The sequence below is a fragment of the Emydura macquarii genome, unplaced genomic scaffold (genome assembly GCF_026122565.2).
Source record: "Emydura macquarii macquarii isolate MOO-44397 ecotype Brisbane River unplaced genomic scaffold, CSIRO-AGI_Emac_v2 contig_1027, whole genome shotgun sequence".
NCBI lineage: Eukaryota > Metazoa > Chordata > Testudines > Chelidae > Emydura > Emydura macquarii.
The window spans coordinates 1,098,681-1,113,173 of record NW_027131164.1 but is presented as its reverse complement, the minus strand read 5'-3'; the positions used below and the strand labels follow the sequence as shown (position 1 = coordinate 1,113,173).

General features: G+C 45.2%; 1 protein-coding gene across 1 annotated transcript in view; it reads left to right on the top strand.

Annotated features, from left to right (window-relative positions):
* The first annotated feature begins 417 nt into the window (after positions 1–417).
* Positions 418–14,493, top strand: part of LOC137150797 (protein eva-1 homolog C-like) — a 180,836-nt gene continuing 166,760 nt past the window's right edge. Inside the window, exon 1 of the mRNA XM_067544854.1 lies at positions 418–566. Within this exon, the coding sequence (XP_067400955.1) occupies positions 467–566 (100 nt within the window). The 5' untranslated portion in view covers positions 418–466. The remainder of the gene's footprint in view (positions 567–14,493) is intronic.

Below are 14,493 nucleotides of genomic sequence, written 5' to 3'. Positions count from 1 at the left end.
GAGAGAGGATTTCAAGCTATACAGTAAATCAACTGAGTTTTTCCAAACAATCTTTCCAGAATCACATTGGATACCTAAATACAAAATAAACCTCTCAGATGCTCATCCTTGCCTAACTCTTCCTACCTAGTGTGGCTGCTCGCTCTCTGTTAAGCATCCGCATAGCAGTATGGATTGAAGCAAACTTTGTGCTCTGAGTATCCTGGGGAGTTTGAAGAAGTGGGCATTAGGACCCTGGGAATTCCGCCAAGGCCCAGGTAGGTCTGTTTCATTCGTCAGTTTCACTCACTCCGGGATCCATTCACTCACTCCCAGGGATGATGTGTGTGCAGTGAGTGCTTTTGCTTCCTGGCTGGTTGCTGTGATCATTCACAAGCCAGGGGACTAGCAATGAGGAGTATCAGGTGGGGGGGAGAAAGTGATTGCATTTCTCTGGAAGAAAACAAGCAGTTGAGGCTATTTAAGGATGAACTGGCCAGACGTGTCGCCCAGTTCTACCTTTCTCTTAGGAGTAGTGTGCTTGACAGCTTTCAGCAACTTTGCTAAGACTTCTTCAGACTTCTCAGGTAGGAGTGAAGCTCTAATCCTTTGAAGTGTATTGATTATAGGCAAGAGTTGGTAATGAATATTCTTCAAGAACAACCCAAGGACTCTGGATCCAAGCAGGTCTGGAATAGTTATACTAAGAGCAATTTTAATTCTTTTAAAAATATGATGAAACAGATCTTCAGTAAGAAGATTATTTAAAATTATTTAAAAACTTTCTTAATAACCCCAGCTAAAATATTTCAGCAGAGATGTTTCTGAATAACTTCAGGAAATGGGGGGATGGGAATTATGTAAACTTTCCTAAGTTTGTGGTGTTGGATGGAAGTACATATGTGTGAGAGGGTGGGAAAGGGTTACATTACAGGGCTGGAAAGTTTCTGGGCACAAGGTAAAACTAATATAGCAGGATCAAGATATTTTATTATGGACCAGATCCTGACATTCTTGCTCATGTTAACTAGTACAGTTAATCTGCAAATAGTTCATTGCAGACATTGGGAATAATAAGAGAGTAAGATGCTACTAGCTGTGAGTAAATGGATTGGAATCTGACTCTATGTTTACTTGTACAAGGCTCAAAAATTACTGGTACTCACTTCTAAAGACATCTTAAAAATGTTAAACTGATATTTTCACAGCATATATCATGAAACTTTCACAGTAGTTACATGTACTGCACTTTGAAGATGTGAAATGTTCTATGTTTTATGACTATGATATACATCTGTAATAGTCACATTAAAATGAGATTTCTGCTGCTCTTCACTGTGGCTGTGTAGATGTGTTAAAGCTATAAAACAATAATGTAGATCTAATTTTGCACGAGTTTAGGAATAGTCAGTCAGCTCATTAGTGATGGGACAATATTGACTCCAGAATATCTGAGCAAATTCTGAATGCACTTGTGTATTTCTTAGAGCTAAGAACAGTTCAAGATACTCTTTATAAAGAATGTTTTAAAACGTTTTAGTGGATGAGAGCTGCCTATTATAGTTTGTTGGTGGAAAAATGTCGTTAGTGAGTACTGTGTCATCTGAAGATTTAGACTGAAGTACACGATTGCAGTTTCAATACATCACAAACATTACAACTTGGTTCTTGGGAGCCAATGCATTTGCATGTTGCAGAGGGATTTGTGTTTATAAAGGAGGTGTTTATTGTGGAGTTGGGGACTAGAATATGGTGGTTTTTAAGTCTTTTACTTAAAGTGTATTGAAGGGGCTGACCTGCCTGCGATTGAGTCTCTTTTGGGGCCAGATCAATTCTGTGGCTGCCATTCAGAGCAGATCTGCCTGTGAATGGAAAGAGCTGAGGCACTTCCAATTTATAGTGGTTTGTTCTCTTCAAAGTTTCTTTAGCACTGAGCTTTCTCTGTATCCATCATTCAAAGCAAGCTGGTGCAGAGTGGATGTGGGCTACTTAGGAAAACTATTGAAATTGCCTTTTATATTTTAGTTCCAGAGTAGAAAATACTGCTCCTACTAAAATATAGACACTTTACATCCCAGCCAGTCTTACTGGCAAGAGCATAAAGATGCACATTGTGATCGTAAGGCACTAGCATAAATGTCGGTCTGCCCAGTAGTAAGGGTAGGCACAAAATCAATGTTAGCAGTCCAACCGGAGAAAGAAAAGCAATTCAATAATATTTGGGGATGCTGGCTTAGAAGGATGCTACCACTTTAAAAAAGGGGGTATAAGAAAGTCAATGGTAGCAAAATCATGTCTTATGGGGTAGCAACGAATTCAAAACTACACTGTTCTCAATTAAAAAGGAGGGGATAGGTCAATGGTCTAAAGCACTAGCTTGGCAGTACCTAGCCTTCTTTCAAACACAGATTCAAATCCCAGCGAGGAAACTGTGCTTTGGCATTTCCATGAAGTCTAATGATCATGGGAATTTTCAGTGAGGTCCATGGCACCTGTTGTCCTTATCCAACGTCTCCCTTCTCTTACCCCACTTGCTGTGCTGCAGGTTGGTTGGATGCTGCATTGAAATGTTGATTGTAGGTTTTACCCTTCTTCCTGGGGGGCTACTGCACAGGTGTAGCAGGGATCTGCCTGTGCAGATCAGATTGCAGATTCGGGGCCTGTGTTCATCACTTGTCTTCTCATACTGTGGGCTATGGAACGGGGAACGAATCTCACTCTAGGTGTGGACAGAGCTCACCGCTTTGTGGGTGCTACCATGATACTGCTGTGTGTGTTAAGTGTTTTGCTATCCTCAGCGTGGAAGGTACTAGATAAAACTACCGTATTCCCCCTGATGCTTCCCATCTGCAATGATTTATACAAAGATAAATACTAATAACGGCTTCATCATATTGCCACCATCCATGCTGGGACAGCCCAGGTGACATATCACCAAAGTTTGGGAGGAATGTGGTCTATTTCTATTGAGGGACCCTGACTCAGAACTAGTCTAAAATACTCGTTCTGGCGCAGTAAGAAAACTTGCAGCAGGTAGACTCCCCTTATCTCTTGCAGTTGCTCTTGTGGTGGTGTTAAGGCAAATAAGATACGTAGCTCGTTTGCTGCCATTCAGAATGGGGAATTGTCACTCTTCTGGAAAGAGAAGCTGGACCTTCTTTCAAAGGGATCTGAATGGATGTTTGGTCTCTTGCTGTTTGGCCACCGTTGCCATGGCTGGGAGAGCAGCGCATGCAGACTTCTCTCTGGTGGGACTGAAAAGGACTGCCCGGGGGCTTGGCAGGCAAAGGTCACTGGGAAAGCAGGGCAGCCAGCACCAGGTTCTTCCCCCCCGTCCATGTCTGAATTTCACTAGCTGTAGGGACAAGGGACCTAAACCTGAGTGGCAGTCCAGCATGGTCACAGTGTCTGTCTGTCCCCAGGATCCATGGCTTTTTATTCGCTCTTTCTCTCTCCATTATCTCTTGCTTGCAGCCCTCACCCTTTGAAAACTTGTGTTGTAGCCACCTTTGTCCTAGCTGGGTAGGGCTGGCCTGGACTCACATTTGAGCCTGTTAATGCTCCTTTATGATCAATCACTGTTACAGCTGAGTACCAGGAGGGCTTGGCAAGCTCCCTCCCTCTCCCCAGGGGCTTCCATAGCAATTCCAACTGCTGGCTGTTTGGGGAAGGTAAGAGGAGGATCGTGATTCAGATGCAGGTCTCCTGGATTGCGTAGAGCAGCATTGGCACTGGGAAAGCAGGCACTCACCAGGCAGTGCTGCTTCAAGGAAAAATGGTTATTGAGGGTCCAATTCTGTAGTCTCTGCACAGGCAAAATGCACCTTGGCAGAGCTTGGTCTGCATTAGCACTGCAAGATAAGGCCCTGTAATGTTAGTATTACTGTAGGCCCTAAAGGCCCTGACTGAGACCAAGGGCGCCACTATGCTAGGTGCTGTACAGTAAGAGAGAATCCCTGCCTGAAGAGACTGCAATATAAATATATACACCATGGGAAGGGAAGCAAAACTGAGTGACTTGCCCTAGGTCATGCAAGTATGTCAGTGGCAGAGCTGGGACTAGACCACTGGTTTGTTGACGCCCAGGGTAGCACCCTAACCACTAAGCTGCCTCCTGTTTTTGTTATACCTCCACTGCCAGAGCAGCTTGAATGTCGTAAAAAAGAACAAATTCATGTTAGGGGCTCTTGTAATCTGAGATGTAAGAATAAAAATTCCTTTTATGTGAAGTATTTGAACTATGTGAAGAGTTTTTAAGGTTTTTGTTATAGTCCTTTAAACTTTTGTGTGTGTGTGTGGGGTGGCTGGGGGGTGTGGGGCGGGGGAGAGTAACTTGGCATTTTGCAACCACTTATACTAATAAGGCATGAGTTGCCACCTTGACTGATTTTAGTGTTTGCACTAAACTTTGATTTGCTACATAGTGCTTCTGTTCAGTGGATCTAATGCTGAGGATCATGTGGTCTAGACAGTCATTAGGGAACCAAACTCTCCACGCTTTAGCGTTTGTGAATTTAATGATGGCCTCCTGTCTTCATTCTCTTCCAAAAAGCTATGAACAAATATCCAACTTTTAGTAGTAGTAGTAGCTTTTCTAATCTGCACACTGTGTCATCTCTAGTCTTTATATGTAATCTAAATATTTTGCACTTTTGGAGGCCATTCCAACTAAGGACTTCCAAGGATTTTACAAGCATTAGTTAGCTCTGTGAAACAGAAAAGTATTATCCTCGTTTAACAAATGGGGTAACTGGGGCACAGAGGTTTGGGGTTCCAAAGTCACTTCTGAAGCCTGTAGGAAAGCCACGGTTAGAATGCTGATCTCCTGAATCTCTCTGCATTAACTCCAAGATCCACAGGCTTAATACACAGCCAGATGAAATCCCTGCAGCACACTTGCATGTTGATCCTTGCTATTCTAAAAACTTATTTGTTTTAGACCCATAGATTTTAAGGCTAGAAGGGACCATTGTGATCATCTAGTCTGACCTCTTCCTGCACATCGCAGGCCACAGAACCTCACCCACCAGAACTTATAGGATCAGGGCCCCATTGTGCTAGGTGCTGTACAAACTCCTGCTGTGAATTCATCCAACGGGAATGAGCTCATGTTATAAAATAAATCCTGTTCGTGTCAGTGGGATTTATGGGGAGGAGAGTAACCTCTTCAGGGCCAAGTCCAGGGCTCGTTCCAGGCCCTGGTCCTGTACTGAGCTCTGTGTGGTGAACCTAGATGGAGCCCCCTTGAAGTTGATGTGGATCCGCTCAAGAACAGGAGTGGGCCAGTGTGCCATTCATTGTAGGAACAGAGCCTAAATCAGCTCAGGGGAGGAGGAAGCCTTTACACCATCCTCACCTTTGGATTTCCTAGTGTATCCTGCCATCTGTGTGTATCACTTTTATCTGCACTCATCACTGTGGTATAGGAGTGCTTTGTGCCTTCTCCACACTGGGGATTTGCCCCGGTTTTAGCCCTCAGTGCAGCCGTGTGGACACAAGTTCCTAGTGTAGAAAAATGGCACCTTTGTTTGTGCTGATAGAGCTTGGAACCGGGGTAAGTGGCAGGGTGCAAATCATGCCTTCTCATTGTGTACCCTGCCTATTGGGGGTTATACCACTGCAGCGATTGGGGGGGAGGGGGTCTGTAACTGCGAAGACCAGGCCATATCATGTGTGGGCTCCTTGGGACATGCAGCATTGTTAGTTCTGTGCCCTGTTCCGCATCTCACTCACTCGTGGTGCTAGACAGATGAGAATGGGACCAAATGGGGCCCTTAGGGCTGACTTAAAATGCAGCGGTTGAAGGCCGAAGGCTTCGCCAAGAGCTGTTGTCTGTGTACCCCACTGGGTGGGTGTACTACAGGGTCTCCTTCTCTAGGCCAGTCTTCAGAGGACACAAGTCTGTAACAGCCCCCAGCTCCCGAACTCTTTAGTTCAAACTGTGGCAGCTGATGTTTTTATCTCTAGGTCCCTGGTTCTGTTTTGCTGTTGGCTATCACACCTAGGTCAGTCAAAGCAGTGCACGGTTTTGATGGAAGTTCTCTGGGGCAGGGACTGTCACTGATTATGGCTATACAGCACCAAGCACGCTGGGGCCCAACCTGATTCTCCTGCTAAAGAAAGAAATGTTTGCTAATAACGCCTCGCCCAAGTACTGTGTGCCTGCTAACGCCTCTGCAGCTTTTGTGAACTGTCCCTTGCAGACCTTTCCCTACATTTAAGGCTGCCAGAGTGTTTTCCATTTAAGAACGGCTGGTTTAAATTGCCTTTGTCGCCTATCTGCTAATTGGCTCGTTGTGTTTGTGTCAGATGATGGAGGGGATGGGAGGGGGAAGGTCTAGCATTGGTAGGAGAACAGCCCCCTCCCTCTGCCTGCTTGCATTTAATCAGCCTGTAATAAAGGCAATTTGTTTGACAAGTCCATTCACCAAATGATCACGGAAATTGACAGGCTAACAGCTTCTGAATGGCATTTAAGTAGACTTAGAGATTGGGTTTGGAGCTGTGAATGGGTTCAGTCATGTCCGGGGGAGGTCCATTATCTGAGTGTGTTGAAAGCTATGGGCAGTGAACGGAAGCCGTGAGTTAACCTAAGGGAAAGGTAGACCGTGTTTTGTTCTCAAGGGCTCTAACCCAGTCGTGTAATTTGGTAAGGAGGGTTTGTGCTTCTGGCCTTTGCTACAATGGGGAGACAACCATGTTTTAACAATCTCAGATAAAATCAGCTTAACCCTCTGCCCCGCCCAATGCTCTAATCTAGGTCTCTACCAGTATTTATTTTACAGTCCAGTTTGGCCCCTTCCACACTGTTTGGCCAAACCAGCCTCACTGGGCTTCAGTTGTTGTGTGCCTTGTGTGGACTTCATGTATTTTAAGGCTAGAAGGGACTATTCTGATCATCGGGTCTGACCCCCTGTATAACGCAGGCCATAGGATTTCCACCCAGAGATTCCCACATCAAACCTATAACTTTTTTATTTTAGCTGAAGTAGAGGGGCCTTGCCAATGTATGGTTTATGCATTGATTTAATCTAAACCAATTTAACTAAATTGCTGTAACCCCCTTAGCATTGGTCTGAGGGTCTGAAATCAGGTTAACTTAAGTCTACTACAAACTGACTTCAGACTGAAAATAAAGGCCCACCTTTCTGACAGTGAAGGTGCTTAACCACTGGAACAATTTACCAAGGATCACTGTAGATTCTCCATCACTGACACTTTTAAAATCAAGGTTGGGTGTTTTTCTGAAAGCTATGCTCTAGGAATTAATCTGAGGAAGTTCTATGGCCTGCATTACACAGGAGACCAGACTAAATGATCACAATGACCCCTTCTGGCCTTGGAATCCATAAATCAACTACACTGATTTAAACCACTCTTAAACCGAGATAAGAGTGACCATGCAGCTTTCTGCACTGGGTTATCTAAACCAGTTTAAAAATCACAGTTTATCTTCAGCTAGTGCAACTCTACATGTAGAGAGAAGACAAGGCTCTTGGTGTGAGTTAACAGTTGTCCGAAGGGTTTCAGACAGGAGGAAAGAGGATGTATGTTCTTATGTAGGAAGCTATTTATATGGGATTGGCATATAACTGAAAAAAGATAATGTAACCAAACCACGTTCAGTTGCTGGACACATGGTTGTTGTTGTGCTGAGCACAAAGAACCTTTGGGAACTCCTGGTGCCACAGGAGAGACCATTCTTTTTCCTGCTTCCAAAATGCAGGCCCTTAACACATGAGCGGAAGGAGAATTGCTGGTAGCAGTACATGGTCCAATACTTAGTTGAATGGTTCTCTCCTGTAGAAGTTCCATGGTCAAAGTTGCTATTGATTTTCTGTGGAAGATGCTCAGATTTTCAGTGGAAGATGATGGTGATATGAAATCCCATGGTAGACAGTGGTAAGGACGCACATTAGCCCATTCATGGCAATACTCTATACTAGGGGTGGCCAAACTTACTGACCCCCTGAGACCATCCCTCTCCGCTGGGCAGAATCCTCTAGCCCCACCATCCTGCCACAGGGCAGAAGCTCCGAGCTCCCCACCGCATTCTGGTAGGCGGAGAATGGGGGGACGTAGGGGGCTCTGCGAGCTGCACTTTAGCTGTAAAAGAGCCACATGTAGTTCATGAGCTACAGTTTGGCCACCCCTGCTCTGTACACTTGTAAACAGAAGTTAAACTGAAAAGTCCCCTCTTTGAGCACAGGCAGCACGTGCCTCTTGAATTTGGGGAGGCTGGCTCCTCCCGCTCTGCCTCTCCCTATCCCTGCTTCTACTCCCCAGAGGAGCAAGTGGCGGGCAAAGGTGGGCTCAAGAGAGGAGGCTGATTAGGTGATTAGGCTTAGCCTCCCCAAGCCTCTTCTATCCACTGGCCATGTCTTTGAGATGGGGACTGACTGACAGAAAAGGGACTGACTACACATGGAGGCGTTATCTGTTTAAAATGTTGCTTTCATTTTTGCTGTTTAGAAACAGTCTGGGCTGTCGGAGACCTGGGTTCAAGTCCTGCTTCGCCACAGACTTCCTGTATGATTTTGGACAAATCACTTAGTCTCTCTGTGCCTCAGTTTCTCCTCATTACAATGAAGATGATAGCAGTGCCCTGCTTCACAGGAGTGTCTGAAGATAAATACAATAAAGACTGGGAGGTGCTCAGATACTATGGTGATGAGGTGGTACCTTAGACAGCTGTGAAAAGAATAGGGATTATATAATGCAAATAATTTTATGTGCAGAAACATTGATTGATGTGTGTGAACAGGGTGATTAACCAGCAGACTTCAAAAAAAAAAAAAAAAGAGATGAAGTTTAACATATTAATCAGACAGCTCCAAAAATAAGGTCTCAATCCCTGTATGCATAGAAATTGAAAATGATAAACAAGAGGAGGTTGAAATGGCTGAGGATATCAGGTTCTACATCACACAACTTTCATCATTTTGAACCCAGGCCAAATGGAGGCTGGTGGCAAGCAAAAGTTACCACTTTGGTGTCCTCAGCCTAGATCCCAGCGAGGTGTCCACCAGCACCACAGCCGACCCTGTTGTTATCAGACAGATGGAGAGGTTAAGGCCTGAATGAGTTGCCCTTTCACTCCTAGATCGTAACTACTGAGACTACCTTATCCCCTCCCCCCATAACATTCCCAACTGTTGCTGTCTCCACCAGTGTGCTCAGCGGAAGGGCACTGGCAAATTGCCTAGACCTGCTCTAAAGAGGGTTAGACAACACCGCCGTTAAAATACTATTGGACTCTAGCACTCCCACTGCTGGGGGGATTATAAGAAAATGAGAGAAAACCTTAGGATGTTTGCATGCTGTAAAACGTTGTGCCTATTGCCTAGCAGTGGCATGGCCCCTTGGGCACTGATGCACTAATGTAGGCAAGACGTGAGTGTTTCTACCATCCTGTCATGAACTGGTGCAGCAGCAACTGCTGGAGAGTCTGGTGAGTCTCGGGATGGGGAACAGCAGCAGGACACAGGGTGATTAGCCTGTGCAAGATGGGCCCAGCAGATGCTCCTGATGTGTTTCTAGTGTCTTTTAAGAGGTTAGTGATGGGGGGCTGGATGGGATAAAGGATTGCAGGGCCTCCAGAGACATTCTTTTTGTCAGGGGAAGTCCAGGCAGCCTACATGGCCCTGAGTGAGCAGCAGGTCCAGGACCATGATGCAGTACAGGTGGCCAGCCTGGACCAGAGTAAAAACATAAACAGAAATTTTGGACTGCTAGTAGGTCTGGAGGGGTATGGCCCAGGGCATTTGTACAAAATTTAACTGACCAGGCTACCTGCTGGCTAAGGCCAGACACCCGAAGTATGGGAGAAATAGTAGATGGAATACTACTGGAACAATTTCTCCAGAGCCTCTCTGAAAATACCTGCATCTGGGTCCAAAGGCAGCAATCAAACTCACAGAAGGGTTTGTGGAAGTGGACTTTCCCAGGAGAGAGGTCCGACTGTTTCAAGGGGAAGAAGTGGAGTGATTTTGCCACACCATGGATGACCAAAAAGAAAAACGAGAAGATGAGGGGAATTCCTTCAGGGAACCGGGGAATGGTTTGTTATCACTTTGGGAGTCCGGGGCATATAAAGTGGGACTGCCTGGTAATGGAATGTGACTTCACAGAATTTTGTGGGTGGACTGTGACTATTGGAGACAAGCCTAAAAAAGAGACTGCTTACCATTCCTGTAAAGGGCAGGAGGCAGCCGAGGGGATTGGTGGGCACTGCCTTGGGATGCTCACTGGTCTGGAGGGATTTGGAAAAGACCCATTGAATGTTGCCATGTGGGAGCTTAGAATTGGAATGTATCAATCATAGAATTGTAGGACTGGAAGGGACCTCGAAGTCATCTAGTCCAGTCCTCTGCACTCAAGGCACGACTAATCGTTATCTAGACCATCCCTGACAGGTGTCTGTCCAACCTGCTCTTAAAAATCTTCAATGATGGAGATTCCACAACCTCCATAGGCAATTTATTCCACTGCTTAACTACCCTGACAGTTAGGAAGTTTTTCCTAATGTCCAAACTAAACCACCCTTGCTGCAATTTAAGCCTATTGCTTCTTGTCCTATCCTCAGAGGTTAAGGAGAACAATTTTTCTCCCTCCTCCTTATAACAATCTTTTATGTACTTGAAAACTTTTCTCATGTCATCACTAAATCTTCTCTTCTCCAGACTAAACAAACCCAGTTTTTTCAATCTGATCTCATAGGTCATGTTTTCTAGACCTTTATTCATTTTGATTGCTCTTCTCTGGACTGTCTCCAATTTGTCCACATCTTTCCTGAAATGTGGTGCCCAGAACAGGACACAATATTCCAGTGGAGCGCTTATCAGCACTGAGTAGAGCTCCTTTTCAATGGGAAAAGGAGATTCTGCCCAGTGGCTGAGATGCCCCCTAGTGATGAAGGGGAAGTTCAAATGGGAGCAGGTGGGGTAGTAAATAAGCTACCTCATCCAGTCTGGTTGGGATGGACTGGAATCCCTTCCCTTATAAGATGAAGAGGGGGTCCCCTGTGGCAAAAAAGCAGTGCCAAAAGGGAATGAGGAAAAGGGGCTTGAAAAAGAAAAATCAGAAAACCCTGAACCAAGGAGCAAAAAGAAGACGTCCCTAGGGAAGGGAAGGGAAAGGTAGCCCAGAACAAGATGTAGGGGAGAAGAGGGTTGTTGATGGAAGTCAGACAGGGACCCTTGCCACCAGAATGATGGGAGGAGGAACCCCAGAACCAATTCTTGGGGCTGCGGGAACCAGAGTCCCTAGCTGAGGAGGAAAATGGGGGACAACAGCAGGCTCTGCCCCAAAACAAAGGGAGAAAAAGCAAGGAGAGTTGCCAATCCAAGCTGCCCTGGGTGTGAAGACCTATGTGCAGAAACAGAGTTCAGGGGCTGTCCCCCATCCAAGAAATGCAACTTTTGTGGGTGGATGTCAGATAACCACCCGGGGTTAAGTGTGAGCAGAGGCTCCAGTGCCTTCTCTGAAGAAGGGAGGGTGTGGGGAAAGAGAAACCTGGCTGTCAGCTAAGGGAGGGAGGTGTCTGAGAGTGCAGGTGGCTAGCAGTGAGCCAGCACTCTGGTCACTCTGGCTCCAACTGATTCCCCCACCCGGAGAGGTTTGATTGAGGAATAGAATGTAATTATCTAATCAGGCTGGCAGGAGCTAACGGATTAATTAGCTTATCAGCTGAGGGCTGATAAGGACATGCAGGGAGAGAGGAGAACAGCTGCCTGAACTCAGACTTGGAGATCTCATCTCCTTTCGGCCCCTGGGGAAAGGGCTGATAGTATTGCTGCGCAGAACTACAAAGGTGGTGGAAGGGTTTGAAACAAACTGCACAGCGTGGCTACCTAACCGGTGGAGTCTGAGCAATCTCTGTGGGGCTAGAAGGCAGGTGCCACGCACACCCTGCTACACTTATGGATTTGTCTGTGCACATCTCTCTTGTACCCCTTGGAAAGTCCACCCCACCGCAATTTGTAGCATGACCTTCCGCTCTAGGAGCTGGGCAGTCTACAAAGGGAAGCTTTGAAGTGCGAGTCTATTCTTAGATGTGACGAGGTGCAAATGGCATTTGCTTATGAACTGACCATCTGCTTTAGTGCGTTCAAAGTCACATCTGCGAAGTGTGGTGACAAAAATAAATGGAACTTGTGCAGCTTACGGGTCAATGTGTTTTGTGTCCCCCTCTGTGCCTGATCCACAGAGCACGTGGGTCTGTGACCGAGTTCAGCTTGAGAAACCCGGCTCATTCGCTCAAGCTGTAAAGACTCATGCTTTTAGCTATGTCCTTGGTGCCAGCCCAGGTGCGGGCCATCGCACCGGCAGGGCCAGCACAGCTATGAGAATGTTAGCAGTATTCTGCTCCTTCTTGTGCATCAGCAGCAGAGTTGTTCACTACATTACAATCCAGGGGCACCTGTGCAAATGTATAAGCTGTGATGTGGTTGCACAGAAATCAGTGAGGCCCAGCCTAGCCCATGGAACCTTTTGTATTCCTCTTGTGGCAGTGGCGGCAGAAGCACTTGTGTCCTGCTCTGCTGGAAAATGGAGTACACATTTTATTAGTGCGGACAGGACCCCAGAGGTGATTCTGCCAAGTCGTGTTTGAGCACGTGGAGAAACCTGCCCTGTTGTTGCCCTTGCGGAGCCGATTTTGTGACTAAACTTCAGACTCTCGAGCTCTGCCCACATGTACTAAATATGCACATGCACGTTGAATTGTGCGTGTGTTTGTGTTTACAGTGTAATACCTAAAGGTGAACCAAAAGGCTCTACATGCCAAGACCTGAGTTAGGGCTGACATGTTTCTGTCTCCCCTGCTGCAGTTGATGACATCCCGACACCTAAAGCAGGTTAAAGAATGCAGCTCCCTGCACTGCTTTGGGCATGGTGGATGTTGTCAGCTGTAACAGAAGAAACCCTGAGGGTCCAAACGCACGTGTAATGAGTGGTAGAGTTTCAATAGACTGTACATACATATTTCTCTCCTGAACAGAACGGGGCTGCTGAAAAAACTGTGCTTCAGAAGACAGAAACATTTCTCTTTTTAAAAAGTCCACTTGCTTATTTTGAACTGCATAGATAGAATGTGTCAAGGGAGCCAATTTGCTACAGCTTCCATTTCATGCATAATCTGTTGCAGGGAAATGAGGCTGTGATAAGTTCACTGTATCTGTGTTGTGCTAAAGGTGCAAACACCAATGAATTAATGAAGAAATGATTATGCAGTTATTCAAATGACACTGCCAGGGAGGGTGACCAGATGTCTCAATTTTTATAGGGACAGTCCCGATATTCAAGGTTTTTTCTTATATAGATGCCTATTATTCCCCATCCCCGTCCTAATTTTTCACACTTGCTATCTGGTCACCCTACTGTCAGGTGAAATTTAGCCCCAGATTAAAGATTTGTGAAAGCAGGCTTTGTAAAATCTATATCCAATAGAATAAGAATCTTATAGAAACAGGTTAAAACAACCAAAAATCCCACTGAGCTGGTATCCTTTTGCAGTGTTTGCAACCCAAAGGTCACAACCTTTCACTAATGCAGGAGAGTCCAAAAGTGAAATCAACTAGAAAGTGACTGTAAACAAAAGTGAAACTGATTAGTCTCTCTTCATTGTTCATGTGAAATGCAAAAAACACCCCCAAAACCCCAAGTATAAATAGTGGGAAAGTAAATTTGGGTTTATAAATTCATTTTGAATATAGGATGCTACTTTTCAGAGAAAAAAACATGACGATAATTTTCAAACTTGGTTGTCTACAGTTAGGCACCTAAATACATATGTAGACACTTTAATAATTATAGCCTGATTTCATTGGGAGACCTGGGTGTTCCAAGTTCAAAATGCAGCCATTTTAAAATTTAGGTGCTTAAACAATGATTTAGGTGCCCATCATTAGGCAACCAAGTTTGAAAATGTTGGCCATGGTTTCTAATATCATTGTCATTCCCTCTTGCCTAGATATATGAGAACTTCTCAAGCTCCATCCATTTCATTGTGTATTAAAGTGCATGTCAGAAGTGATCCAATGCCTGTGGAAAACATGCTTCAAAGGACGTTGGATCAGGCTTACCATTTACAGAATATTACTCATGTACTCATCATTGCTATTTCCAACAGGTCTAACTCCTAACTGTAGCTTTCATTAATGAAGAACTGTGATGAATTGTGATCTGAGAACCATTCCATAGGGACACAGGGCCGAATTCTGCAGTAACTTACACTAGTGTAGTAACTCCACTGACTTCCTGGAGTTTTGCAGGGTGTGAATAAGCACCAAATTTGGTTCCAATTCCTCCCCTGGCTGATGAAATCTGATAGAGAAGTAACAATTCTGCATTATGCTAAATTTTTTGAAAGAAAAATTTGAGATTTAAAAAAAAAAACAAACAAACCCTCTTTAGCGGCTGCTTCTGCCTCAGGAAAGACTCTGTGCTGTCTTTCAGCTCTGATGCGGATGTGGGACTGATCTGAGCATGCCTGTCTCAGCTCATTGAGTGAGA